The sequence below is a fragment of the Vanellus vanellus genome, assembly GCF_965231255.1.
Source record: "Vanellus vanellus genome assembly, chromosome: 22".
Taxonomy (NCBI): Eukaryota; Metazoa; Chordata; class Aves; order Charadriiformes; family Charadriidae; genus Vanellus; species Vanellus vanellus.
This window is the reverse complement of record NC_138927.1, coordinates 5,901,810-5,928,537: the sequence shown is the minus strand read 5'-3', so window position 1 is coordinate 5,928,537 and position 26,728 is coordinate 5,901,810. Positions and strand designations below refer to the sequence as shown.

Below are 26,728 nucleotides of genomic sequence, written 5' to 3'. Positions count from 1 at the left end.
CCTCAGGCCCATCAGGTGAGGAACCGGTGGTGGCTGCGGGGTGAGGGCAAGGGCAGGACACAGCCGCCGGGCCCTGGCTCCTCTCCTGGGGACAGGGACAGCCACCCCTGCGGCTCTGCAGGACACCGCTCGGTGTTGGGGGGGTGACGATGCTGGAATTACTTGTTGTGGTCCCTCACGGGTTATTCCACTCCGGTTCTCTCCCGCTGATGCTCAGCACCACAGGGGGGGCAGATGGAGTGTCCCGGGGGGTGAGAGCACCCCCGGGCTGTCCCTCCCCCCCCCCCCTCCCCCCCGCAGAGTGCGTGTCCCGAGGGGACAAAGCCGGGGCTCACCGGGGGGGGGACACACACGCATTGCGGGGGGGGTGACTCTCCCTTACTGCGGGGACACCCCGGTGGCATCAAGAGGAGGGTGTCCCCCCCCCACTCCGCCACCGGGGCCACCTGCGGGCGGGGGGGGGGGAGGGGGCGGGGCCGGTGGGGGCGGGGCTTCCCCGCAGCCCGGCCCCGCCCCGCAGAAACTTTCCGTCGGCGCCGGGCGCTCGGCGGGAGCCCGGAGCAGGGACCGGAGCCGGGGCTGTAGCCGAAGCCGGGCGGGCCCGGTCCTATGGGCAGCGGCTGCCGGCGGTGCGGGGCGGTGCGGGGCGCTGCCCGCCGCGGCCATGTCCGCCGGGGCTGCACCTGCGGCGGGCGGAGAGCGGGAGCCGGAGCGGGGCGGCGGCGGCGGCGGCGGCGGCTCGGAGACGGCGGCGGTGACGGTGGAGGGTCCCCCCCGGCGGAGGAAGGCCCGGGCGGGCTCGCTGCGCCGGGCTCTCAGCTGGCTCCGCGGCCGGCGGCGGCGGCGCAAGAGCGGCAGCCCCTCGGCGGGGACGGAGGGACGAGGTGAGCGGCGAGGGGGCGGCGGGGGAGGGGGGCGAGGAGGGGTCGGGGTGGTCATGGAGGTAGGCAAGGAGAGGTTGAGTTAGTGGGCAAGGAGTGGTCGGGGTGGTGGCCATGGAGGTGGGCAAGGAGGGGTCAGGGTGGCTGTGGAGGTAGGCAAGGAGAGGTTGAGTTAGTGGGCAAGGAGTGGTCGGGGTGGTGGCCATGGAGGTGGGCAAGGAGGGGTCAGGGTGGCCGTGGAGGTAGGCAAGGAGAGGTTGAGTTAGTGGGCAAGGAGACATCAGGGTGGTGGCCATGGAAGTTTGCAAGGAGGGGTCAGGGTGGCCGTGGAGGTAGGCAAGGAGGGGTTGGAGTGGCTGTGGAGGTGACCAAGGAGGGGTGGAATTGGGTGGCAAGGAGGGGTCAGGGTGGCCATGGTGGTAGGCAAGGAGAGGTTAAGTTGGTGGGCAAGGAGAGGTCAGGGTGGTGGCTGAGGAGGGGTCATGGCAGTGGCCGAGGAGGAGTCACAATGGAGGCTGTGGAGGTGGCCAAGGAGAGCTCAAGGTGGTGGCCATGGAGGTGGACGAGGAGGGGTCACAGTGGAAGCCAGGGAGGGTCAGGGCGTTGGCCATAGAGGTGGCCAAAGAGGGGACTCGGTAGTGGCCAAAGAGAGGTGGAGGTACTGGTCAAGGACATGGCCAAAGACAGGTCCCAGTGGTGGCTGAGAAGGAGCCACAGTGGTGGCCGTGGAGGTGGACAAAGAGGTGTCATGGTGGTGGCCGAGGAGGGGTGGAGGTGGTGGCCCAAGAGGGGTCATGGTGGTGGCCGAGGAGGGGCGGAGGCTGGCCGTGGTGCTGGCCAGAAGGGGTGCAGGCGCTGGCAGTGGCGGCAGCAGAGGTGGCTAAAGGGGGGTGAAGGAGGTGGTGGTCGTGGTGGTGGTAGTCATGGGGTCTGTGGTGGCCATGGTGGTGCCGCTGTGGCAGCCGCAGCAGCAGGCCGGATCCAGCAGTCCCCAGTGCAATCTCGCCCCTGCCCCGAGGGCTGGTGCCGGTTCACTGGGTAGGTTCTCTCTCCGCTGAGTCAGAAGGTCACTGGGGCTGAGGGAAACTGGGAGGGACGCCAGCCACTGCCTCCTCCTCCTCCTCCTCCTTCTCCTCCTCCTCCTGGGCAGGGTGTTTGCGTGCTCCAGGTGTGGCCCTTCCTGTCCTAGATATGGCCCTCGCCCCGGCCAGTTTGCGAGGTGCTGCCTCCATAATCCAGCCGCGTCCTTGCCACCTTGACCGGGACAGTCCTGCAGTGGAAGGTGCTGCGGGTGCCTTCTCTTCGCTGCCCCGGGGTCGTGTTATGGGGGTCCGTGGGCTCAGCCCGGCCTCCCGTGGGCCGGGACCTTCAGCAGAGCGATGGGTGGTGGCGTGTCTGGTCACGCTCCTCTCCTCGGCACAGTTGTTTTGCAGTAGTAGGTGTCCCGGCGAGGCGGCAGTCGCTGGAGGTATCGCCCCGTGCTGCAGAGAAGTGCTCAGCCTCTCCCGCCCCGTGCTATCGGGGACGTCGTCTGCGTCACACCGCTGCCCTCCCTGCAGGGCACCTCCGGCAGGGACGTCACCGCGCTCTTGCCAAGGGAGAGGCCGCTTCTGCGGCACCCAAACGCAGCCGGATGCTGTCGCCTGGGACTTTCTTCCTCAATTTGCCCGGGGGGGTGATTTTCCAGGCATCCAAGACTGCATGCGGGCACATTTACCTCTTGGAGAAGTGCACGGAGATTGGTGATAGGAGAGGAGTGGCTGTGGACAGGCAAAAGGGTCTTGGGAAGAGGCTGAGCTCTCTGCGTAGCCGGTCCATCGGATGCCGCCGGTGCCTCCCTCCTGGCCCGCCGTGTGTGGACGCCGCTGCCACGGCCCGACGCTGAAACCTGAGCAGAAAAAATGAGATGTGCTGGAGCATGTGATGTTCCTCTTTGCGGCGCAGAAACGCCCCCAGCAGCTCTGCCAGCCCTTTTTTTTTTTTTTTTTTTTTTCTTTCCCCCCCCCCTAAACTTAACACATTCCCCAGGTAATCCTCAAAAAGCAAAGTCACTGCCCATCAGGGTCGCAGCTCGGGGACCCCCAGCGTGCTCGCCGTGCTGTCCCTTGTGAGCACACCCTGCTGAAGCGGCGTGCCGCTCGTGCCCACCGGGGCTCCATCACCACGCTGCCGCTGCGCCGTTTGGTTAGATATCCCCGTGTCCGGGAGAGCTGCCCGGAGTGCCTGCCTGCCTGCAGTCCATTCCGGTGATGGAGGGGCTGCGCGGTGCCACGGCCGGCCCCGGGGCTGCAGGACCCTTCCCCTCCTGGCCGTGCTTGCGGCGGTGCCGGCAGCCCGCAGCATCCCACCATGGCGTGCGCCGAGCCCGGAGGTGCCAACGTTCCATTGCGTCGCCGCTTGCTCGGTGGCGTGCAGCGGGGAAGCAGTGCGGATGCGCAATGGTTGCAGCTTGCGTGCATGATTGAATCACCCTCCCCGCGCGCTTCCAGCGTGCAGAGCGCGCCAGGAACCCCACCCTGCTTAACCGCCTCCGGCCCGGCTGCGGCCACGAGCATCCTCAGGACACCGCCGGGGTTAACAGCATCCTTCCCCGCGAGGTGGGGGATAACGCTTCCCTGTATGAAGGGGGTCGGGATGCCTCGAGCGGCAGTTTGGGCTGAGCTGTGGAAATAGGAGTGATGGCTCCGGCAGCGCCGAGTGCCGGCTGCTTTCCGAGGGCGGCTGCGGCGGCAGAGCTGTGTGCTGGAGCTGGTGGTGTCGGCCGCCGCGGCGTGAAGCTCTGACCTGCCCGGAGGCTGCGTCAGCCTTGCTGCCGACACCACGAGCCCTCGTGCAGCGGGAGCCGGCCGGGCTCTGCCCCAGCCTGGGCGTTTTTCCAAGCATCAGCTGGGAGCTGTGGGAGGGGAGAGCTTCCGTAGCTCCTCGTAGGCTTGGGGTGCCCTCGGCATCCCGCCGTTCCCACAGGTGGCTTTGGTCATGGAGGGGGGACGGGGCATGTCCCACCATCCCTGGTGCATCCCGGCTGCAGGGGATACAGGGAGGGGCTGCGCAGGGTCTTGGGGTGGCTCGGGGGGGAGGGCGGGAGGAACGCCGTCCCGGGGAGATGCGGGTCAGGACTAGTTCCTCAGCCTGGGCATCTGCCCGTTCACGGCCTGGGTGTCGGCGAGGTGGGAATTGCTCAGCGCGGAATGCACAGGAGCAGGAGGATGAAAGCACTTCCACTTTGGGTCCAACCCCTGGGGCCACCTAATCGGAGATCCCGTCTCTGGCCGCTCAAACTGCTGCGCCGTGTAGAGGAAAGACGCGGTAATCCTGCTCATGGGCAAGTTTCGGGCCACCTCTCGGGGGCAGGGGAACACCAGCGGCTTTACGCTGAGCGGGGACGGCTCCATCCCAGCTGGAAGCCGAGTCCCCTCCCATTTCCCAGCTGGATGCTCTGCCCTGTTTGGGTCTATGGGTCCCACTGGCTGCACTGTCCCCTTTTTATGCTGGTGCAACTCTTGCCACAGGATAATTCCTGCTGGGAGCTGTAACGCCCCATCCCGGGATGTGCGGTGGCTGCCAAGCTGCCGCCAGCCTGGGGCTGTTTTACCTGTACACAGCCCCTCCGCTCTAAGTGCCTCTGTGGCCCCGTCCCCCCGTGGTATCCGAGCACCTCGTGATGCCCAACGTGTTTATTTCCACAATAACCTTTGGAGGCTGAGGAGTGATTACCCCCCCGGGGATGGGAACCAAGGGGGGGAGAGCGGGTGGGCTGTCCCGAGGGTCTAATGTGGAGCAAGGAATTGGGGTGCTCGGCCGGCTCCGGTTTGCTCCGTGTGGCTGCTTTTTCCTGGTGGAAGCTGGGAGTGAGACAGCCGAAAGCTTTTCCTCCTCTCCCTGCAGCCCCCCAGTGAAGGCAGCGTGTTAACCCCCAGCGGCGCAGCAGCAGTGAGCGCTCCCGCTCCCCGAGCAGGGTTTTAGTCTGTTTTTTTGGCTACTGCTTTATCCGGGTTTCGCAATATTCTTCTTAATTCCCTGATGAAGTGAAGGAATCGATGTTCCAGAAATATTAAATTAGGGTTGGCTTTTTTTTTTTTTTCCCCTCCCCCCTTTGATGCCAGCTTAGCCCGGCAGCAACAGATTTCCTGACTGGGGAAGGGGGTGGGGGGGGGGTCACCGTGATGTTAAAAATAAAGCTTTAAATGCGCGCAGCTGGTTCATAACGTTAGCGAGGGCTCGTTGAAAACCGTGTGGGGCAGCATGGCTGTGTGCGGGGAGAGCGGCAGGGGCTGAGCTGCGGCGGGGACCGTGCCGGCGGCACCGGGCTCGACGCCGTGGGGTGGTGGGGGTGCGCCTGAGTCCTCGAGGCAATTTGGGGCTGGGCTGTGTCCCCCCCGTCCCCCCCCCCCCCGTGTGTTGATCTGATAGTGACCGAGATGTGACATCTCCCTGGACATCTGATTTCCTCCGTCCTCTGCTGCTGCGTGGCGCGTGGTTTGGTGTAAACACCGGCTTTGTGTTTGAGTGCCGAACTTCTCAACTCAAAGGAGGGAGGAGAGGGGTGGGCACGGCTGCCCCCGCGCCTCCCGCTCCCCGGGATTGTTCCTGCGTGTGTGTGGGAATGGATCTGTTCGTCTGCAAAAGGCAAAGAGTGACACTTCAGAAAATGTGAGCAGCAGGAATCCCCTGGCTGGCCCGAACTGGCAGCGGCGAGCGGCTCGGCGAACAAAGAGAGGTGTGTCTGCAACCGCAGCTATTCCACCTGGAGACAACTGGAAGAATTACTCTTGCAAATAACGTTCCATAAGATCCGATAAAACTATTTCGCCGGAGTCATATTTCTCTTTAGAAGGAAGGTCTTATTTCATAAGACAATATCATCATTGACTTTGACTCCGGCAGCGATGGGAACATAAGCCGTTGGGAGGCGAAGAGCTGGGCGACGACGAAGCGAAAAAGCATTTCCCTGCCAAGCGGGAACCGGGGCCCTGGGCTGGTCCCCACGGCTCCCTCCCCGCACGGATAAAAAAACACCTTACCCGGAGCAGGGAGCCGAGCTCCCTCTGCTTCGGCGGGCTGGAGCTGGAGCTGGAGCTGGAGCTGTCATCGGCAGAGCCCGCCTGGGCTCCGGCTTGAGCAGGAAATCATTTGAAACCGTTCTGGTTATGTATTTCTGTTAATGATTGGGGATCTCAAGTGGGGTTTTTGTGTTACCTTTGCCTCGCTGGGCTTTGCTTCCCCGTGAAGGGAACACGGGCTGAATTCCTTTCTCGTTCGGGCAGCTCAGCTCCCGCTCCGTGTTTGCTCGGCGAAGGGCTCAGGTTTAGAAAACACTGTGTGGGACGAATGGGACACCGAGAGGGACAGATCCTTCGCCGGCGCCAGCGCAGAGGGGTCCCCGCCGCCCCACGCTTGGGCTGGCCGGGCTGACGGGGGGAGCGTGTGACTTGGGGCAGATCAGATGCGCTCGAAGCAGTCACGCCGTGGTGACAAGATCCGTATCTCATGAGCAGCTTCACCCCCCCGCCCGCCTCCTCGCTCCTTGCTGTTATCAGAGTCCTCTCAATGGGTAAAACACGGGGTTTTCTGGCCCGGAGAGTACTGGAGTCACCATCTCTTGCCCCCAGTTCCCCATTCGCGCTGGCTGCTCTGCAGCTGGGTTTCGGAGCGTGCCCCGCTGTGCTGGGAATCGCATGCCGGGGAAGCTGCAAATGCTCCCCCTCCCCTGCCACGCTTCCCAAGAGCTTTAAACCTAAATCTGGGATGAAGGATGAGAGCAGCCGGCTGGCAGTGCAGCTTCTCGGCGGGTTTCGGAGGGGTTTGTGTCCCGAGGCAGCGATGGGGCAGCGATGGCGGTCAGTGGGGTCTGCGGGGATGCTGGAGCTGCCCGTGCCTCTCTCAGCCCCCTCCCCAGCTACGGCAGGGACTGAAACGAGGGACGCAGGAGGAGATGGAGCTGAGTTGCCACATGGCTGCGAGATACCCCGTTAGCCCTTTGATATTTATGGCACTTTGCTGAGTTCCTGGGGCTCAGCTCCCTCTCGGAGCCCCCTCAGCACCTCCGAGGCCGTGGGTTGCCGCGGCCGGGGGCGGCGAAGCTTCGGTGCCGGCAGTGGCCGCGTTCGCAAGGCAGGTGCTGGCACGGAGGGCGTCTGTTTTGGGAGCGGAGGGGGGGAAGTGTCTCGCTGTATCTGGGGCAGTCGCAGGCTCCAGCCTCTCCTTTTCTTGCAGGGGGGAAACATAAAAGCTCTTCGCCCGGAAAGCTGTCGTGTGTGGCTGCGGAGGAGTCCCCTGCGTCACTGGGGAAGGGGACTGAGCGGCACGGGGGTGTCCGTCCCTGCACCCTGTTTTGGAGCGGCTGAGAGGGGATATGCGTCCCAGGGAGGCCTTGGGGGGTGCTGGGCAGCGGGAGGAAGCCTCGTCCCGGGCTGGAAGTGCCCCCGGCCGACCAAACTCCTGCAGCCGGGGGGGAAAAATCATCTCCCCCAGTCACTGGGCAGAGACCTTTGACTCTATTGCACTTGTGACCATCTCCGTGTTTAATCTCATCTGCCCTGAGACGGAAAGGCTGCGCCTTGGACTGGGTACAGCCAGTAATGGGAAACAGGGAAGAGTTTCCCACTGGATCCCCCGTTCCCTTCACAGCTCCCGCAGCAGACAGGGTGGCAAATGCATGGGGACATGGGGACAGCCACCCTGGTGCCAGGCTCCGTCTGTGGCACAGGGCAGTCTCTGCCCCACGCAGCGTGCCTTTTGGGCAGCAGATCAAGCTGGTGAGAAACTGAGCCATCACCAAAGATTAATTTATTCCTGGTCACCCTGGGGGGTCAGGACACTGCTGCCGGTTGATTTTTGATTTATTTTTATTTTTTGCATCATCTCCCCCGTTTTGTGCCTTTCCCACCAAACCCTCCTTCCTATTTATCCCAGTCTTTGATGAATCACCTAAAGGAGCCGTAAACATTGCCAGCAGGAATTGCCAACCCCCCGGGCCGGCTGACCCCTCCCTGCCCTCCCAGCATTTAATGTTCTAATTACAAATCAGGAGGGCAAGCTGGGCTCCGGAGGGGGGGGGAAGGGGGGGGGCAGGCTGGCGGACAGAACGGGCAGTGCCGGGGCGATTCCATGCAGCGTGGGCAGCTCTTGGAGCACTGAGCTGCCCTTCCCCTGCCAACCCCAGCCTGCTCCGTGCTCGCAAAACCCCATTGCAGCCGGAGCGGGGAGAAGCCGGGGTGCACCGGGGGAGGGCACGGGAAGGGGGTACCGGCGGCGTGAGCCGACATGGATGAAGATGTCGTCTTGGCTCACCCAGCTGTGACTTGCCCACAGAGAGGGTGGCAGGGGGTTAACATCCACCTACGGGCGTGCGGGTGCTCGCCCTGAGGTTGGGCAACAGTCAGGCTTGGCCAGCTGTGCTCCAGCCTTGGAGGTCCTCTTCCAGCCTTGGCCACCCCGTGCCAGGCTTGGCTGGGGTGTCCCCGTGGGGCTGGGACCCCCAAGACCTGGGGTGGGGGGTGTGTGTCGTAGCCTGGGTTGTCGGAGCTGTGCTCAGGGACAGGCAGAAATGGTGGCGGCTCGGTGGAGCGCGGCAAACTCCCGGGGAGGTGGGAGCGGGGGCTGCAGGCAAGCGCTGTCCCCATGTTTGGGGATGTTTGGGGACGTTTGGGGATGTTTGGGGACGGGGGGGGTCTCCCTTTGCCCGCTCGGCGTAGCTGCGGCACCCACGCCGGAGGGATGGGGTTGGGAGGGTGCTGTGGGATCCGACGGGTGATCCCGGCAGGCCCCTCCTCTCTGCCTGTACCATTGGCTCCGGCACAGCCGCCTGCGAGCGCTGAGCTCCGCCGGAGCCGGAGGGATGGGAGCCGGTGGCTGAGAGCCATCGTCTCCCACGGCCGCCGGGGCTACGCCGGAGCTCGCTCGGCTCCGCCATGTAGCGCCCCGGCTTCCTCCACCCGGTCGCGGTGGAGGGCGAGAGCGGCCTCATGGGCAACGTGCACCGCAAGAGGAGCCCAGCGGGCGTCAAGGCCGGCTCCTCCTGGCCCTTCGGCCGCGGCGGCAAGCCAAGGGCAGGTAGGAGCGATGGGGCTACCCAGGGAGGGGCTGCGGGGGGTCCCGGCTCGGTGCCTTTTGGCGAGGAGGGGGTTGCGTGCTGGGAAAGTTTGCTGCCTCTGCTCTGCCCACCCCGGCGCGGGGCTGCGCAGGACCTGAGCCACCCCGGGTGGTGGCTTCGCTCTCCCTGCCCTCCCGGTGCTGGGGAGGGGGTGGGGGGGCAGGAGCGGGTCCTCTGATCCCGGGTGCCGGAGCGGGGGAAGAGCCTCCTGCTGCGTGCAGGGGCTGCGCCAACATGCCGGGGACCCGCCGTCGGCTCGCCTGCGTTATCAGGACAGGGATCATCCGCTGAATTAGTTACCAGTTTGTTTTTCTAAGCGGTGTCCCAGCGGTTAGAGCGGGGACCCGGGGCTGCCGGTGTCACCTCCCATCCCGTGCCTCGGTTTCCCTCGCTGCGCCCCGGAGATCTGGGAGTGTTTGCAGAGAGCAACGGGCTGCTCCCCCCCGCATCCATCCTGCACTGCTTGCCCTCCTCGCTCTGCGTCTGTCTGTCTGTCTGTCCGTGCACTGATTGCTCTGCTTCTTTATGCTCCGGCTCCAGGGATGCAGCTGAAAAGCCCAGGAGGAGGCAGGGGGCAGGGGGAGCTCAGTTCTGTAGGGAAGAGGAGCAGGGAAAAGGGTCCCACGCCAGCCTGGAGCCGTGTAGTGAACTATCAGCCCCGCAGGTTGCCCGGTCCGGTGAGCTCCCTCCGCGGTTCCTCTGTCGGAGCGGGGCGGCGAGAGCAGGGAAGGTCTCTTGCAGCAACGTCGTCCCCATCCCGGGGCTGCCGATTTCCTCGCTGATGTCGTTAAACTGTCCCTGTGTCCCCAGCCCGGCCTGAGTCGGGGAGGGGACTTGACGGGTGCGTGGGCAGGGGTCCGGGGTCGGCAGGAGTGGGGATGGCAGGTCCGGGGTGGTGCGAATCAGGCGGTTTTCTCTGTCCAGCCCCACGGGATCCCCAGCCCCACCGTCCCTCCTGCCCGTGGCTGCCCCCTTTCCCTCGGTCTTTACAGTCAGCGGCTGCCCGGGTGCGGTGAGCCGAGCCGCCCGCAGGGTAAACAGGGTCTGGAGTCAACCCCTCGCAGGCTCGGGGAGCCACCATGCCAAGCGAAACTGCGGGGGCCGGGATGGGGAGACCCTGTGGGTGCACGGGGAGAGGGTGCCGAAATGCTCCAGCCGGCAGCATCCGCTTGGCGCCTGGGGAAACTGAGGCAGGAGCGGTTACACCAATCGCCCATGGCCGTGCAGGGATGGCGTCTCCTTCACCGCTGGCTCTCTGCTGTCCGTCTCTCCTCACCGGCTGGCTGCGGTCTCCTCTCTGCCAAAGTTATCCTCTCATCGTGGTCTCCATGCAGGAACGGCTCGGTGCCACCGGCCAGGCTGTGTCGTAGCCGGGCTCCTGCTCTTCTCTGGCTCTGCCAGACACCGTCCCTTTGCCTCTGCCCTGAACCGCAGCGGTGCAGGTGATGGGGTGAGCCACCTCCCTGGGAGAGGCGGTTTGGGGGCTCATGTGAGCATCCCTGGTGCATTCCTCGCCCTTTCCTTGTGCCATCCCCATCCAGACCTCCGTCTCCTCTCCATCCCCCTGCCAGGCGTGGGTGCCCCTTGCCAGTCCCCCGAACCAGGACCATGGGGCTGACGGGGGTTGCGTGCCACCGCTGCTGCCCTTCCCCAGGGCTGGCGGGGAGAAGCCTGGCTCTGTTTCGGATGCCCTGAGACGGATGCAGTGTGGGACCGTGCGACACAGCTGGGGCAGATCCTGCGCGGCGAGGGCCGGCGCTGGGGCCGAAGGCCGTGGGGTGGAAGGTGCTGAGAAAACATGAGGCGAGTTGTGTTTGTTCTCTGCGGCGGCTCCATGGCAACGGCGCGGCGGCCACAAAGCGAAAGAATTTGCATTGTGTCGCTTCAGCATTTCGTAGGGCGCAGCCGGGATCACCGGCTGGGGGCAGGGTGCGCCGGCACCCACCCCACGGGCCCCCGCGGTCGCTCTCGTCTGCCCCCTGCCCCTCGCCGAGACCCTGGGTGCTTCTGGATTTTGGGTCAGGGGCGAATTGCACCTCGTGGGCAACTGGACCAACATCCCCCAGTTCCCATCTCTCCATCGCCGGCTGCTCCGGTTTGGCCGTGCCATGCCCACTGCCGGCAGGTCAGGCCCAGGCAGGCACCGGCAGCTGCCTTTGTGCTTCCGCCATGCGCGGGGCGGCGTGGGCACCCACTGCCTTTAGATCCTGAAGGGTCAGAGCAGTGATCCCCAGGGACAGGGTTGGCCGGGCAGGAGCCCCGGGAGCTCGGCTGAGGGCTGCCGGCATCGCTCGTCGCCGTGCTGCAGGCAGCTGCCTGCAACCTGCTGCCTGCCGCCTTCCTCCGCACGTGGGGCTCCCCACGCTGCTTCCCCGGTGCCAAACCCCCCCGTCCCCATCCCTGTGCTGGAGCAGGGCCCAACTTTGCTCTCCTCCCCGGGGCTCATCTCCAGCGGGAGCAGCCGGGGAAGGTCCTTGAGCACCAGGGAGACCGAAAGCCTCTTATCGCCCCCTTATCGGGACGCCCTGCTGAGTCAGGGTGGAGGAACGTGGCGGCCGGCCAGGCTGCGCCCCGCGGAGCGGGCCGGGATGCGGCTGCAGCTGGTGCGGGGTCCCCTGGCCCCCACCTCCCCGTCGGTGGGTGCTGGGGCAGGTTGCAGGGGCGAATCCCCGGGGGGAGGCAGGTTTGGGGCGAGGGGTGACCCGTGGCTGGGAGGCTCCCCGGCAGCGAGCACCGGTGCCTGCTCTTGCCGTGCAGCTCCGGGGTGGGCTGAGCAGCTCAGGGCGTCTTTTCTCCTTCGCAGCCGCTCTTCGTGCCAGACCCACGCTGGGCCGGCTCCGCAAACAGCCGGGGGAGCAGATAAGGGCAGGGGCCCGCCCTGGCGGGGGACACGCTGAGATTTACACAGGCACTTTCTCCCGGCACCGCCAGCCCGGCACACCGGCATGCCGGACTCGCCTGCCGGCATCCTGCTGCCGGCTGGGGGGGGCTGAGCTCCCTCCCGCTCCTGGAGCAGAGCCGGAGCAGGGGAGGAGGTGATCTGCGGGTGTCCCGGGCAGGCAGCTGCCTCCGGCGCTGGGCTCCGACATGCCACGCCGTGCCCGCTTGGCAGGCACCCCGTCACCAAGAGGCAGGGACGGGACCGGCCGTTCCGCTGCCGGTTATCCCCCCAGCCCGTTTCGGTGGCAGCCCCGGCCCCGTCTGACAGCTCCTCTCCCATCTTCTCCCCTGATCCCGCATCGCCGGGTCCGTCTCCATCCCCGGCGGAGCATCGGCGGCTCCTCGGCGCTGCCGAGCGAGAGCTCCACGGGCAGGAGCGGGGTTGGGTGCTGCCTGCAGGACGGTGGATGCGTGCACGGAAAAACCTGCAAAGTCTTGTCCCTAATCCGTCTCCTGGATTTGCTCCTGCGTGGAGCCGGGTACCTGCTGTGACAGGCACGCCTGCCGTTTACGGAGCACCCTCGGTACCCTGCAAACACGCCGGGCATGACGGCACGCGCCGCGGGGATGCCGCCAGCTCCGAGCACCGCGGCGGGGAACCGCGCAGGCGCCGCGGCGGCAGTGTGCATGGGAGGAGAGGACACCGAGGGCAGGTGAAGCAGGGCTGTAATAAAGCTGTGGACTTTGGCAGCGCTCCGCCGAGGGAGGAGGTGCCGGTGGCTCATCCCCGGCCATGCATGCCGTCGGCGTTGCCTTCGCGGCCCCACGTTGCTCTCGAGGCTCTGCCCACCGCCCTCTCCCGCCTCGCGCTCCCCATCTGGGCCGTTCCCGCCTGGATCCGGCTCCTGGCCGTGGAAGGCTGTTATTTACCTTCAAACCTGTTTGGTGGCTTCTCGGGGAGGGGACGGGTGTGGGGTGGGGATGTGGTGGGACGGAGGCTCACAGGGCTGGAACGGGGGCCAGGAATGGGAGTGGGGCACAGTCGGGGTGGTCCTGCCTTGCTCTGCGGTGCCGGGACCCCCGCCACGGGCTGCGGCCTGACCATTGCCCGGCGTCCGTGATAACGCATGGTTGGGACTGGCAGACGTCACACGTCACCACGCGGGCATGCGTGGGGCAGCAGCGAGGTCAGGGCCAAGCCGGCTGCGGTGCAGCCCCGTTGCAGAGCCGGGTGTGCTCCCGCCGTGACAGCAGCCGTGGCTGGAGGTGGCTGGCCACACCACGGCTCTCCTCCAAGCAGGGTTTCACCCCACACCGCTCCTTTGCCGTGGCCCGTTGGCTCGCCGGGGCGACGCAGGGCAGTTTACCGCACTATGGTTTAGAGGAAGAGACCAACTCAAGTTTGTTTTCCCGTTCGAAATGAATTTTATTCCATCCTCTGTGTGGGATCACGTTTGAGAGTCGAGCCAGCAGTGCAGATCGGGCCGTGTTTATTTGCCTTGCGGAGATGTTTTCCTGGCCGAAGCAGCAGCCCCCGAGTGCGGCCAAGGGCGGGCTGCAGCCCCTGGGCTGGCAGCGGGGGGCTGCGCGGCCGGAGCCACGGTAAATATTATTGTGCTCTTATCTTGCCTGGAGAGAGCACGGCCCCGCAGCGTGTCCCATGGCACAGATCCTGTGCAGAGAGAAGGGCTTGAGGAGTGAGGGTGGCCGGGCTGGTTGCCTCCAGCAGGGTCCCTGGCCCCCCAGTCTCCCTCGCCAGCTGAGGACTGGGGAGCAGAGGCAGGGCAGGGTGGCAGAGGTGGGTGCCAAGTCCCACCCGGGGCCGTGGAGCTGCCCGAGCGGAGGTGATGGGCCCAAAGGAAAGATGGACGGGTTCGTAAGGAGGAGGCGTTGCTCCCAATGGGGAGATGCCAACAGGGCTGCCTGTGCCATGCTGCCAGCCAGAGAACTGGCTGTCCGTGCTGCAATGGGAGAAGCCGATTCGGAGGGAGCAGAGGGGCTGGATGCCGGAGCAGGGCATGGGGGCTCTTGTGGCCATGGTGGACTCCATGTTCTGGCTGCTCCCTGGGGCTCTCGGGGCTGGGGTTCATGGTGCACCCCATTGGCGTTATCTGCGCTTATGGCATCTGCAGGGAGGTGCTGCTTCGTCCCTGCTCCAGCACGGGGAGCCGAGTGGTCCCCCAGCCTGGGTGCATGCCTGGACGGTGCTGGCCAATGCCTGGGAGCAGCGTGGTGGGAAGGAACCCCAAAGTGGTGGGAAAGCATCGAACCCCATGGGGCAGGGGGTCTTCTCGCTGCCTTCGGGCTTTGAGCAACCTGGTCTAGTGGGAGGTGTCCCTGCCCATGGCATGGGGGTTGGAACTAGGTGAGCTTTAAGGTCCCTTCCAACCTAAACCATTGTATGATCCTATGGTTCTCGCTGCCTTCTGCCACCGGCCTGGCTGCTGGGAGAAGGGAGGCGAGGTCTCCATCCCACTGAGCAGGAGGACCCAGGCAGGCAGGTTCTCCTCCCCTTCCTCCCCTGGGGACCTCGAAGCCCCTTCCCTCCCCTTCCCTCCCGCCTGCCAGCTCCCCCCTCCTCCCCATTTTTCTCGGGTGAGTCAGTGGTGGTGGAAGGGGCGGGCAGGAGCTGTGCTGCCTGTTCCCTGCCTGTTCCCTGCCGCAGGACCCGCCGCCGCGCGGGGAGAAGGCAAGTCGGGGCAGTGCCGTGCAAGCAGAGATGGATGGTTGCAGCTGAGTCCGGCCAAACCTGCTGCTTGCAGGAGGCACAGGCCTGGCGAGGAGGGGGACGGGAGCCAGGATTTCCTCCTCCGGCTCTCCCCGTGGGATGAGCAGCATCGTGGCTAAGCCAGCTCCAGGAGGGAGCTGGGCCGGTGCTGTATCCTGCTTGTAGCATCGCTGGTCCAGGGCTGTATGGCCCCGTCCGTGTTCCTTTGGGGTCTCAGCTCCGGTCTCTCCCTTGTGCAGCCCTTCCCATTCCCACCCCGCTGCCCTCCAGCCCCTCTCTGCCGGAGCAGGCAGAGCTGAAGGCATGGTGCCCGGGGTTCCCTGCCCTTCCCTATCGCTTCGCCTTGCTGTGGGGATGCTTTGCTCCCCCCGTACCATCCCTGGCACCGGTAGTGGTTAGATAGCAGCTCCGAGGCAGGGAGACCATCCTTGAGAGAGCGCCCGGCCCCAAGAGGGCTCTGGCTCCTTCTCCGGGAGGATCCCGCTGCCACGTGCAGACGGGGCACGTGTGTCAGATCAACGCCGCTGAGCCTGGAGGGGACGGGGCGATCCAGGGCGCGTCGCAAGGAATGCACGAGGGACGGGACGCCAGCTCCCACCGGGCGTGTTGCTACCGGCATCAGCTGCAGCTGCGGCCGCTTCTTTGGCCCACCAAGATCTGCAGCCTCTGCCGCAGGATCAGGCTTCTCTCCCTCCTGGCTTCTCCCCTTTCCCAGTCCCTTTCGCAGCAGGTTTTAGCCGCGTGTTGACAGAGCTGGGGCGAGGCCGTCCGGGCGAGGAGGACGCGGTAGCGAAGGTCGCAGGGAGTGGGAGGAGAAGCGGAGGCTGCTCTTCGCACGCTGCCGTGCACCCCAGTGTCAGCCCTCGGCACAAGGCTCCTCCGTGGCCGGGCTCCGCTCTGGCTGGGCGGTGGCCGTGGCGTCCTGCACGGATTATCCTGTGGGTGATTGCAGCCAGTGATGCTCAGCTCCTCCCGCCCCAAACCGCAGGGGTGTCACGCTCAGGAGAGGGACACGTGTCTCCATCAGCAAGGGACAGTCTTGAGGCACCTTGGCATCCTCACGGGCGATGAGCCACGTACGGGGAGGAGGAGCAGGGACGGGCTGTGTGGTGGCACCTGGGAACGTCCTCACAGCTCCGGGCAGCAGCTTCCACATGTGCTGCCCTCAGCAGCCCCGCAGGGCTGCAGCTCAGCTGTGCCAGAGCCATGGACCGGCAGCACAGGGGGGACAGTCCCCCTTTGCCCGGCTCGCAGGGTGCGGTGCCAGGGGGTCCCAGATGCAGCCCCGTCCGTGCGGGCAGAGCTGGATGTGCCATCCCAGAGATCCGTACCCGGCGTCTCTCTCAGCTGCATTTGCCCGCCGTCGCTGGGGCTCGTGACGAGCTGCCCGGAGAGGAGAGGGGCAGCGTTCAGCACAGCACGTGGCTGCCCGCTTTGTGCATCCTCAGCCCTTTAATTATGTCCCTTTTCCACTTGCGCTGTGAAAAGAGCTGGGGAGCGTCTGCCTGCAGCCGCCGGCACCTTCTGGGTGAGCGCGTGGGCAGCGGGGCCGATCCTGCCCGCGCTGGAGGCAGGGTGCTGGGTTGTGCGTAGCAGGGGCTGCAGGGCGCTGCTTGCATTTGCTGTTGCGGGCACGTAGGAGATGCAGGGGAAGAAATCCTCCCCAAGCCCGCAGCTGCCCGGCCAGGGATGCAGAGGTGCCCTTCGCAAGGTCAAATGGTCCCTCGGGCTGCGCGTTTGGTGCCCGGGGTCTGGTGGGACCCTCGCTCTCTGCTTTGGGTAACGCTGCTCTGTCTGCGGCCAAACCTCTCTCCTGCCTCAATTAAACCTGTGGGCAGCCCGTGGGGAGCTGGCAGGGCAGGGGAAGGAGGGTTTGACACGTTGGCTCCTGGCTGGCATGAGGATGGCCCTGCCTGCTGGGTAAATACTGGGAGCTCTTCACCTTTTGGGGCAAAACGCCTGGAGATGGGAGGGACAGAGCTCCCCGTGGTGGTGGGGACCCGGGGCTGAAGGTCGGAGCAAATTCCCCTTCTGCGTGGGGCACCGCAGCTGCCGGCAGCCTGCCTGCTGCCTGCCCGATGGCACGGGGCTCCCCGGCACCCACCGCCCCGGCAGCACGCAGCACCTCGTGCGGTGGGGACGGGTGGCCGTCAGTGCCACGGTCCGTGCTGGTGCCTGACCACCCGGCATTTCCGCCCCTGCCTTCACGTGCCCCCGTGCCAGCAGCTGGAGCTACTGGTTAGACTGGTCCGAGACCTCATTCTCCCCCAGTGCCACCAGCTCTCGTGACCGTGACGTAGCCGTGCTGGATGCCCGGTCCCTAAGGACAAACACCCTTTGCCCCGTGATGGCTTGTGTCCTCCCGCTGCGGGCTGAGCCGTGCCAGGGGTAGGGCTCTCCCTGGCAGGGCTGCGGGGACCACGGTGGGCGCTGGGTCCTGGGGGGCACCAGGGACGGACAAGGAAGGGGAATACCAGAACATCCCAAGGGCCGGTACTTGCCGGAGGAAAAGCCTCCCAGCTCCTCCCAGCTGGATGCACTGTTGTGAAATTGAGCAACTGGTTTGCAGGGAGCTGTGCCCAGTGGGGAGCAACGAGGAGGGTCCTGGGGGGGGGGGGGTCCCAGGGGTGTAAGATGGGGGGGTTGTGGAAATCCCGGTCCTGAGCCCGACAGGACGGATCCCTGCCGGCCATGCTGTGTGTGGGAGGAGGCGAGAGTGCGGTGGGCAAGCGGGGAGGACAGAGGAGGGCTCCCCCCCCTCTCCTCCTCCTGTGACTGAGGAGTGCGGTGGGCGCAGCTGGGGCTGTCCCCTCCTGCCACCGCGCAGCCGTCCCCAGGGTCAGGCAGCTGCGCTGGAGCCTCTTTGCCCAGCCGAGCATCCTCCCGCCGTGCGGATGAGGACGGAGAGAGGCAGCTGGGGGCTGCCGGCATCCGCCTCGCCGGCACACGGCTGGGCGAGAGCCACCCCGGCACAATAGGCAGAGCCTCCGTCGGGGGTGGCGGAGCCCCCGTGGGGACCGGTGGAGTCCCCGTGGGGACCAGACCCGCTCTCTGGCCACCATGGTGGTTTTCATGGGCAGGAACCTCTCCTCGCTTCTGGCTTTCTTCAAGAAGAAGGGTGAGTGAGCGGGAGGGAGGGAGCAGCGCCTTGTCCTTACACAACCCCTGCCCGCCAGGACCCCCACCAGCCCGGCACTGGGCTCTCGCCCACCCGCAGTGGGCAGGGGGGGCTGCCACCCCAGGGGGAGGGCAGGGAAGGTCACCCCAGCCCCGGCCTCGTCCGCCGGGAAGTTAACAGAATAAATCATTGCGGTCCTCTCACTGAAAGGCAGCGGTGAGTGTTCTGGGGTGGGGGGGTGGTGGTGGGGGGATGCTGGGCGAGGGGCTGCCCAAATTGAGGGAGAAAAGGGCTTAGGGGAAGGGTAACATGATGGGGGGGGGGGGGGGGCTGTGGGTGTCTTGTGTCCCCTGCAGGGACCCTGCGCCAGCACAGGGGTCCCCTGTGCCATGACCCATTCCCCCCCGGCCTGGCCATGCCCCCGGTGCCCGCTCGCTGTGCCGGCGGAGGCAGAGGCCGGTGTGGCGGCATGGCGTGGCGGCATGGCGCGGCAGGGCGGGCCGGCTCCATTGTTCGGGGCCTGCTCCTTTGTGCGGTGGAGCTGGAGCGCGGCCGCCTCGCTGGCTGGCCGGGCTGGCCAGGAGGGGATGGGGGACACGGGGGACAGAAGATGGGTTCGTGGCGCCAGTGATGCTAAGCAGCGGGTACTGGTGTCCCCGGGGTGCTGTCGGCAGCCCCACCGGTTTCCTGATCTCGCCCTTCCCTTCCTCAGCCTGAAGTTGTTTTTTTCCGGGCAGGAAGAGTTTGAGGCTTGGCAGCAGGCAGCGGCGTGCGGGCAGGAGCAGGCAGGGCTGTGCCGGCGGTGCCCTGGCCGGGTGATGCCATGCACAGCCCCCAGCAAACACCCGGAGCTGGTGGTGGGCACCCCAGGGTGCTGGTGATGGTTTGCGGGGAGGGGGCTGCGAGACGGGGAATGGAGGTCCCTGTGCTGGCCCTGGCGTGGCATATGGGTTCTCCAGCCCCTGGCGGGGCTAGAGAGGGGATTTGGGTCCTCTGGGGTCGCTGCACCAGGCTGTGCCTCAGTTTCCCTCTGTGCAGTTCCCAGCTGGCCTGGGCACGGGGGGAGTCCCTGCTCTCGGGGTCCTTTGCAAGGATGATGCAACCCTCCAAAGGGAAAGTCATCATCTTTCTATCCTCATTGAATACCCCTGTGCTGCCCTTTCTCCGCTCGGCTGCCCCCGGCCCCGCACAGCTCGCTGCCTCGTTTGCTCCTAACGAAGGCGCTGGGGAGAAGGGCGGTGCTGTGCCCCAGCTCCGCTCCAGCCGGTGGGGAGAAAACCCTGCAGCTTCGCGGCAGAGACAGCGCGACTCCGGCGTATCGACCGGCCGGGCAGAGCTGCGGGAGAAGATCTCTCACAGTGTTTCCAGCACCCAGTTCAGAGATGAGCGGGATAATGTCATCCCGGGCCGGCTGTCATCACCCGGCGCATCTCCCGGCTCCCTGGGGGTGCGTCCTGTGGGTGCGGGTGCATCGGTGGGAGCGTGGCTGTGTCCCCCCGTCTTCATCAATGACATGGACAGTGGGATCCAGTGCACCCTCAGCAAGTTTGCCGATGACACCAAGCTGAGTGGTGCTGTTGACATGCTGGAGGGAAGGGATGGCATCCAGAGGGACCTGGACAGGCTGGAGAGGTGGGCCTCTGAGAACCGCATAAGGTTCGACAGGGCTAAATGCAGGGTCCTGCATCTGCGCTGGGGCAACCCCCAGTATCCATACGGGCTGGGGGATGAAGGGATGGAAAGCAGTTCCGCTAAGAAGGACTTGTGGGTACTGGTGGACGAAAACCTGGCCATGAGCTGGCAATGTGTGCTCACAGCCCAGGAAGCCCCCGCATCCCGGGCTGCATCCCCTGCAGCGTGGCCAGCAGGGTGAGGGGGGGGATTCTGCCCCTCTGCTCCACTCTGGGGAGACCCCCCCGCAGCGCTGCCTCCAGCTCGGGGGGTCCCCACAGCAGAAGGACACGGAGCTGTTGGAGTGGGGCCAGAGGAGGCCCCGGAGATGCTGCAAGGGCTGGAGCCCCTCTGCTGGGAGCACAGGCTGGGAGAGGTGGGGGGGTCAGCCTGGAGAAGAGAAGGCTCCGGGGAGACCTTATTGTGGCCTTTCAGTATCTAAAGAGGACTTACAAGAAAGATGGAGACAAACCTTTTAGCAGGGCCTGTTGCAATGGGACAAGGGGTAATGGTTTTAAACTAAAAGAGAGAAGATTTAGACTAGATATAAGGCAGAAATGTTTTACGCTGAGGGTGCTGAGCCCCTGGCCCAGGTTGCCCAGAGAGGTGGTGGCTGCCCCATCCCTGGAACCATTCCAGGTCAGGTTGGACGGGGCTCTGAGCAGCCTGGTCTAGTTGCAGATGTCCCTGCTCATGGCAGGGGGGGTTGGAGGAGGTGACCTTTAAAGGTCCCTTCCAACCCAAACTACGCTATGATTCTACGACTCTGTGATCCTAAGCTGAGCCCTCTGTCTCCGCAGGCGCTGCCAAGGGCGAGGCCGAGAAGCGGCTGAGTGTGCAGTACACACCGGGCGAGGAATGCCCCGACAACGTCTTCTTCCCCAGCACGCGGCCCCCGCACCTGGAGGAGCTGCACAACCAGGCCCAGCAGGGACTGAAGTCCCTGCAGCACCAGGGTAGGTGTCCCCAGCCCCGGGGTGGCCCAGTGACACGGTGGAGGGCTCAGCTGGCCGGCCCCAGCTCCTGGCTGGCCGGGCTGCGTGGGCGGCGCGATGGGGCTGACCAGAGTCCAGCCGGGGCCGGCCAACGGCGGTCGGGGTGTGCGGGCAGCACTGCCGGAATCGGCAGCCGTTTCGTTGGCTGCCGGCTCCCCCGGAGGGATTTACCCCCTGCCTTCCCTCCGCAGAGAAGCAGAAGCAGACCAAAAGTGCCTGGGACCACGGGGACACCAGCAGCCTCCAGGTGAGCCCTGCCGGGGAGCCGACTCTGCCCCACAGCGCTCTCAGGGTGCCCTGGGGGTAAAGGGACACAGGGTGGCCCCTCTGTCCCCCCTTGGGTGCTGTTTGGGGGCTGGGAGCAGGTGGGGAACCGGCTGAGGCTGGGGCTGCAGGATCTGTGGGGGGTTTGTGGGGTGGGAAGGGACCGTTCGCCCCTCAGTGTTATCCCCTTTGCCCCTGTCCTCGTTCCCGTCCTCAGCCTTGGCTTGTGGGGCTCTGCCCGGGGACCCCCACCATGCTCACATTCCTCTGTCCCCCCCGCCTCCTGCTCCACTGGGGTCCCCCGGCAGCCCCGAGCGAGGTGGGGTGACGGGGCGGTGTGACGGGGACCCGCCGGCCATGTCTAGCCCTGTGGCCGGGCCCCTCCCTGGCTGCTGACGAGGAGAAACTCCCACTCTCTTGGCCGAACTGGGCTTTGCCGCTTCCCCGGGCTCTGACCCCGCTGCCAGCACCTCACCCGCCCGTGTTTGCTCAAGCCACTGCCTCCCGCTGGCTCTCGGCCCCCTTAACCCCTCGGAAGTGGGGGGCCGGGAGCCCCCTGGGGGGGCAGAGCCGTGGGCGGGAGCAGGGCTGGCTGGGGGCGGCATGGTGGAGGGGTTGGGTGGTGGTTCACGCTGATGTGTCTCATCCCGACCTCCGCCTGTGCCGAGAGATGCTTTGGAAGGATGGGGGGAGGGCACGGAAAGCCGTGCTTGTTGGAGGGCTGTGCCGCTGGCTGTGCCCGGGGGGGCATGTGCGTGCTGCGGGCCCCCGGCGCGGCTGCATCGCTGCCTGCCTGTCCCCATCCCACCCCCCTGCGCCAGCCCTGCATCCCTCTCCCAGCCATGGCAGCCCTCCAGTCCCGGGCTCCGGGGCACAGCAGGGCTGGGCGCAACCACGGGGCCATTTTTGGCTTGGCATGGTGGCCAGGCTGGTGGTTCCCTCCGGTGCTCCTCCGGCAGGCCCGACCCCGGCTCGCCTGCTCTCCGGGGGGCTGCGAGGCCACACGGGGTCCCTGGGGCTGCTCCCAGCTCCGCTCCTGGTGGGAGGACTCTGGATGCCGGCGTGGCTGACTCAGCCTTTGGCCCTCGGAGAAGCTTTTGTCTCGGCAGCGCTGGGCTGCGGAGTCAGTTTGCGGCGGAGAAGGGGCCTGGCGGGGGCCGGGGCAGCTCCTTTCCCGCAGCCCGGGGTCTGTCTGAGCCCACTCTCTGCCCAACACAGTCCTGCACATCCTCGGAGGATGACAGTGTGTCCTTCCGGAGCCGGGCAACCTCCTGTGCCACGGACAGCACCTCCGAGGACGCCCTCTCCATCCGCTCCGAGATGATCCAGCGGAAAGGTACCCGGCTGGGGGGCTGCGGGGCCGGGGCACATGAGCCGAGGGGGTGCGAGGGGGACCGGGGGGCATGGCAGGAAAGCTGGGCTCTGTGTTGGCATGGCCACGAGCCAGTGCGGGGATTTGGGGGCCCTTGGAGAGAAGAGAGCAACTCTGGCTGAGTCAGAGCGTTGGGGCTGGGCGAGGGGGGACAGACGGACAGACACCGTCTCCTCCCTGCTCAGACTGCGCAGCTCTTTGGCAGCTGCTGGTGCCTCTCTGGGCTGTGCCGAGCGCTTGAGCCTGACTTGTCCTGGAGCATCTATGGCAGTGGTGGGGTGCTGGGGACACTGGGGACACCCTGGCCAGGGCCACCCTCACGCCAGCTCATGCCTCTTGCAGGTTCCACCTTCCGACCACATGACTCCTTTCCCAAATCCTCGGAGAGAGCTGGCAAGAAGAGGAAGGAGAGGAGGACAACAGTGTTGGGCATCCCCCAGCATGTCCAGAAGGAGCTGGGTAAGCCTCAGGGACAAGGGGGGATTTTTAGGGTCTGGACTTGTTGCCCAGGCTCTGCTTGCCTTGGCTCAGTGCGTCTGCCTTGGGATCATGCTGGGTTCGTCTCTCCCTGCTCCCAGGTCTCAGGAACAGCCGGGAAGCCAAGGGACGCCCTGATGCTGATGGGCGAGGGCAGGCAGGGCGCGGGGGCAGCCAGGCACCGCAGCTCTTGCTGAATGGCGGGCAGGTCTCCGGCGACGCCATCCGCATCCCCACCATCGACGGGAAGCTGCAGCCACTGGCTGTCCCCGGGGGCGCCCGCGTCTGCCTGGGAGCCTTGGAAGAGGAGGATGCGGCCCTGCAGAAGCACATCAACCGGGTTTACTATGATGACATGTTGCTGGGGAGGAAGACGATGGCCAAGCTGTCACCCATGGCAAGGCCAAAGTCACTGGCCGTGCCGGGCATGACCACCAACACCACCCCTCTGGAGCTGCTGAGCCCCGTCATGTCCATCTCACCCCAGGGTACCTACATGTCCAAGATCATCCCCAACGCCATCCTGCCGCCCACGGTAGACGTGGTGGCCCTGACACGGAGCAGCGTGCGGACACTGAGCCGCTGCAGCTTGGTGTCATCCAGCCCGGCCTCAGTGCGTTCCCTCGCCCGCTTCTCGGAGCGCAGCACCCGCAGCCGTGAGCCCTCCTCCTCCAGCGACAACTGGAGCCACTCGCAGTCCACAGAGACCATCGTCTCCAACAGCTCCACCATCTCCTCCCATGGTGGCTCTGGGCGGCCCGAGGCAGGGCCGTGCGGGGAGGCGGACGTGGCGGCTCGCTCCGACACCGACCAAGTCAGCGTCTACAGCTCTGCCAGCTTCGCCAGCTCCTGCTCCAAGCCCACCGCTGGCCCTGTGCCCGCAGCCCCCGGGCTGCTGGCCGTGGGGGGCAGCAGCGGCCGGGCGTCCCCTGCCTACAGCACGAGCAGCCAGGCAGAGGGCTCGGACACGGGCAGCCTGGCCAGCGAGCGCTCCTCCGCCCGCAGCGTCTCCCTCAGGAAGATGAAGAAGCCCCCGGCCCCCCCTCGCAGGACCTACTCGCTGTACCAGAAGGCCGAGGGGGAGCCCAAGGTGCTGGGGCTGCCCCCAAAACCCGACCGGAGGTCCCAAAGGGAGAGCAGCACACCCTGGTCCCCACGCCCCGAGCCCTTCAGCCCCACGGCTGAGGATGAGGTTTTCTCCCCGTCGTCGCTGAGCGAGACCAGCAGCCTCCGCTCTGAGAGCCTGGCCGGCACCAGCTCCCCCGAGGCCTCGCGGGGCAGCCCTGGGGTGACGGTGGTGCTGAGGGAGCCCCAGGCTCAGCCCAAGTGGAGCTGCCCGGATGGGTCTGACCGCACCATGTCCCCCTCCAGTGGCTACTCCAGCCAGAGTGGGACACCCACGCTGCCCACCAAGGGGCTGGGACCCCCATCCGTGTCCCCAGGCAGGGTTCAGCCCCAGAAGTCGGACCGGGTCTGCTCCCTGCAGTCGCCTGCGCTCTCTGTGTCCTCCTCCCTCACCTCCATCTCCTCCTCGGCCTCAGACCCGGCCCCCCCTGAGACGCTGCCGTGCCGCTCGGACCGGTTCATCATCCCGCCGCACCCCAAGGTGCCCGCTCCCTTCTCCCCGCCACCCACCAAGCCCCAGCAGCCCGCAGCCCCCGCAGCCCCCGCCGGTCCCCTCCTCCCCTCTTCAGACCCGCCAGCACCCAGCACTGCCAGCCAGGAGCCCTCGGCCAAACCCAGCGGCAAGTCTCCACCGCCATCGCCGCCGCCTGCCTACCACCCGCCTCCACCGCCGGCAAAGAAGGCAGAGGGGAGTCCCCAGGCCACCGGGGAGGCCCCCGCTGATGCCACATGGCCCCCGCCGCCTCCGCCGGCTCCTGAGGAGCACGACCTGTCCATGGCGGACTTCCCCCCTCCCGATGAAGCCTGTTTCTCCAGCCTGCCCGATGCCACACCGGCTCCGGTAGCCGGGCAGAAAGCATCACCAAGCTCGGGGGCCACATCTTCCTCATTCTTGGCCACTGTCTCCTCACGCAGCCAGCAGCAAGGGCCACCGGCTGGGGCACCACAGCCACCTTCCTCCACAGAGCCCCCTCCTGAGACCACCGTGCCGCCGCCACCGCCTCTCCCCCCGCCCTCGGCTCTGGCTCTGCCGCCCCAAACCGGCCTTAAGAAGGCGGCCAACGGCCCCCGGGCAGACGCCAAGAAGGAGCCGGTGTCACGGAGCAAGAGCGGCCCCGTGCCCAAGGAGGACGCCAGCCTGCCCATCGTCACGCCCTCGCTGCTGCAGATGGTGCGGCTGCGCTCCGTGAGCGTGGAGCCGCCTGCCGGTGCCAGTGCTGGTGCCGGTGCCGGTGCCGAGGAGCGGCCGGTGCCCCAGAAGCCCATCCGCCGGTCCCTGTCCACGCGGCAGTCCCCTCCTGCCAAAGATGCGGTGCCTTCCAACCCGCTCCACCATGCCGTACACCTCAAGGCAGCCGCCTTGTCCTCCGGCGAGGCTGCGGAGAAGCCGCCGGGCAGCAGAGCGGCTCTGCCCGGTCCCGAGGGCCCCCCCGGGGACGGCCAGCTCTCCCCGAGGCAGAAGTCACCGGCCTCCACCGCCAGCTTCATCTTTGCCAAGAGCTCCAGGAAGCTGGTGATAGAGACGGCCTCGTCCCCCGAGGCACAGGCTGACCTGAAGAGGAACTTGGTGGCTGAGCTGATGAATTTCTCGGAGCAGCGCTCGGCAGCCCCGGCTGCCGCCCAGCAGGGTCCCGGCAAGGCACAAGCCCACCGAAAACCTGGCAAGATTCCCCCTCCGGTAGCCAAGAAGCCTTCTCTTGGCCCGGGGCCGGCTCCTCCTCCCCTGAGCCCAAAGGTGCCGGGGATGGAGGCGCTGAGCTCCCCCGTGCCGGATGGGAAAGCCAAGGCAGCGCCGGCGGATGAGAGCAGGACTAAGAGCAAGCCGGCAGGGACGTCGGCCTCGGGGACGGAAGGCAGGAGCGCCGCAGAGCCGCCGGCTCAGAGCCTCCCTGCACAAGGTATGTGGGACAGGGGCCTGGTTCAGCCCCGCCATGGGATGATGCCGCTGTAGGTGCTCGGGCTCCTGAGCTATATGCTCCTGCAGCTATAGACTCCCAACGCAGCACACGGGCAGTGTTGGGGCTGGGGTGGCACTGGGACGGCTGGGAAAGCCCAGCCATGGGACAGGGCTGTGGGAAGCTGGGGCTCAGGGTAGCTGATGGGCTCTTCCCTCCTGCCTTGCAGACGGACGGGGAGAGACGGCCTGAAGCCTGAAGGACGGAACTGTAGGACTGGTGCCCCGCAGACAGGAATCCAAATCTCTCAGGGACCTGGGCAGGTCAACGGACGAGTGTGGAACTGGCAACTAACTTAATACAGGAAGCAAACAGCCTTAGCCTCCACGGCCTTGATGATATTTATGCAAAAATGGTGTTGGTTTCACTTTCCTAAGTACTACAGCTTTATTTTGCTTTTTTTTTTTTTTTTTTTTTTAATAACTGGACTCGAGGCCCGTGCCCAGAGCCAGCACCTCCTCCCTGCCAGGCTGTGGCTTGGTTTGCGTGTGCAGAGCAGAGCAGCGGGGCAGAGAGGAGTGCAGGGGGCGAAGAGGCTGGAGCTGGAGCCGCTCTGCTCCCAGCCAGCCGAGCCCACAAGGAATCGAAGCACTTTGGACAAGGGAAGGGGAAGGCTTCGGCCACGGCAGCGTCTGGGGAACGCGGGCAGGAGCAGCAGGACGGGACAGAGGTGCTGGTTGGGAGGGACCAGGACCTTGGCCCTCGATGGAGAGGCACAAGGGGGCTTTTGGCCAGGACCGATCTCTGCCCGCTGACCACAGGGTGGAGGGGAAGCCCGGCTGCCCCCCGAGCTGGTCTTCAGGCCCTGGGCTCTGGGGCAGAGCCTCGATTTCTGTTTCTGTAAACTCGGGTCACATTTTGATTTCTTTGATTGTATAAAAAAACGACCAAACCAAACCAAAAGCAACCAACCCTCTGCCGCCGAGTAGCTGCTCAGAGCTCTGTACCTGGCTGGTAAAAATGATGCCTGAAGCTTGCTGCCTCCTGTGCTTCCTGGCGTATGGCCACGGCCTTGCCACGTGTGGCAGCTGCCCTTCCTGGGGGAGTCGAGCTCTGGGGCAGTCACAGACCCCCAAGTGGGCTGACTCCCGGCACCGCTGCCCGCACAGGGTGGGCAGAGGGCTGGGGCAACACTAAAACACAGGAGCGGGGCTGGCTGCCAGCTCAGCC

The 26,728-nt window shown here is 66.0% G+C and overlaps 1 protein-coding gene across 1 annotated transcript; it reads left to right on the top strand.

Annotated features, from left to right (window-relative positions):
* Positions 1–664: 664 nt before the first annotated feature.
* NHSL3 (NHS like 3) lies at positions 665–26,522 on the top strand (the record flags this gene model as incomplete). Its single annotated transcript, XM_082494075.1, has 7 exons — positions 665–884; positions 20,171–20,326; positions 20,557–20,612; positions 21,848–21,965; positions 22,344–22,460; positions 22,580–25,501; positions 25,728–26,522. The coding sequence occupies 7 exons, from the start codon at positions 665–667 to the stop codon at positions 25,748–25,750; spliced, it is 3,612 nt and encodes a 1,203-aa protein (XP_082350201.1). The 3' UTR covers positions 25,751–26,522.
* Between the last annotated feature and the right edge of the window lie 206 nt (positions 26,523–26,728).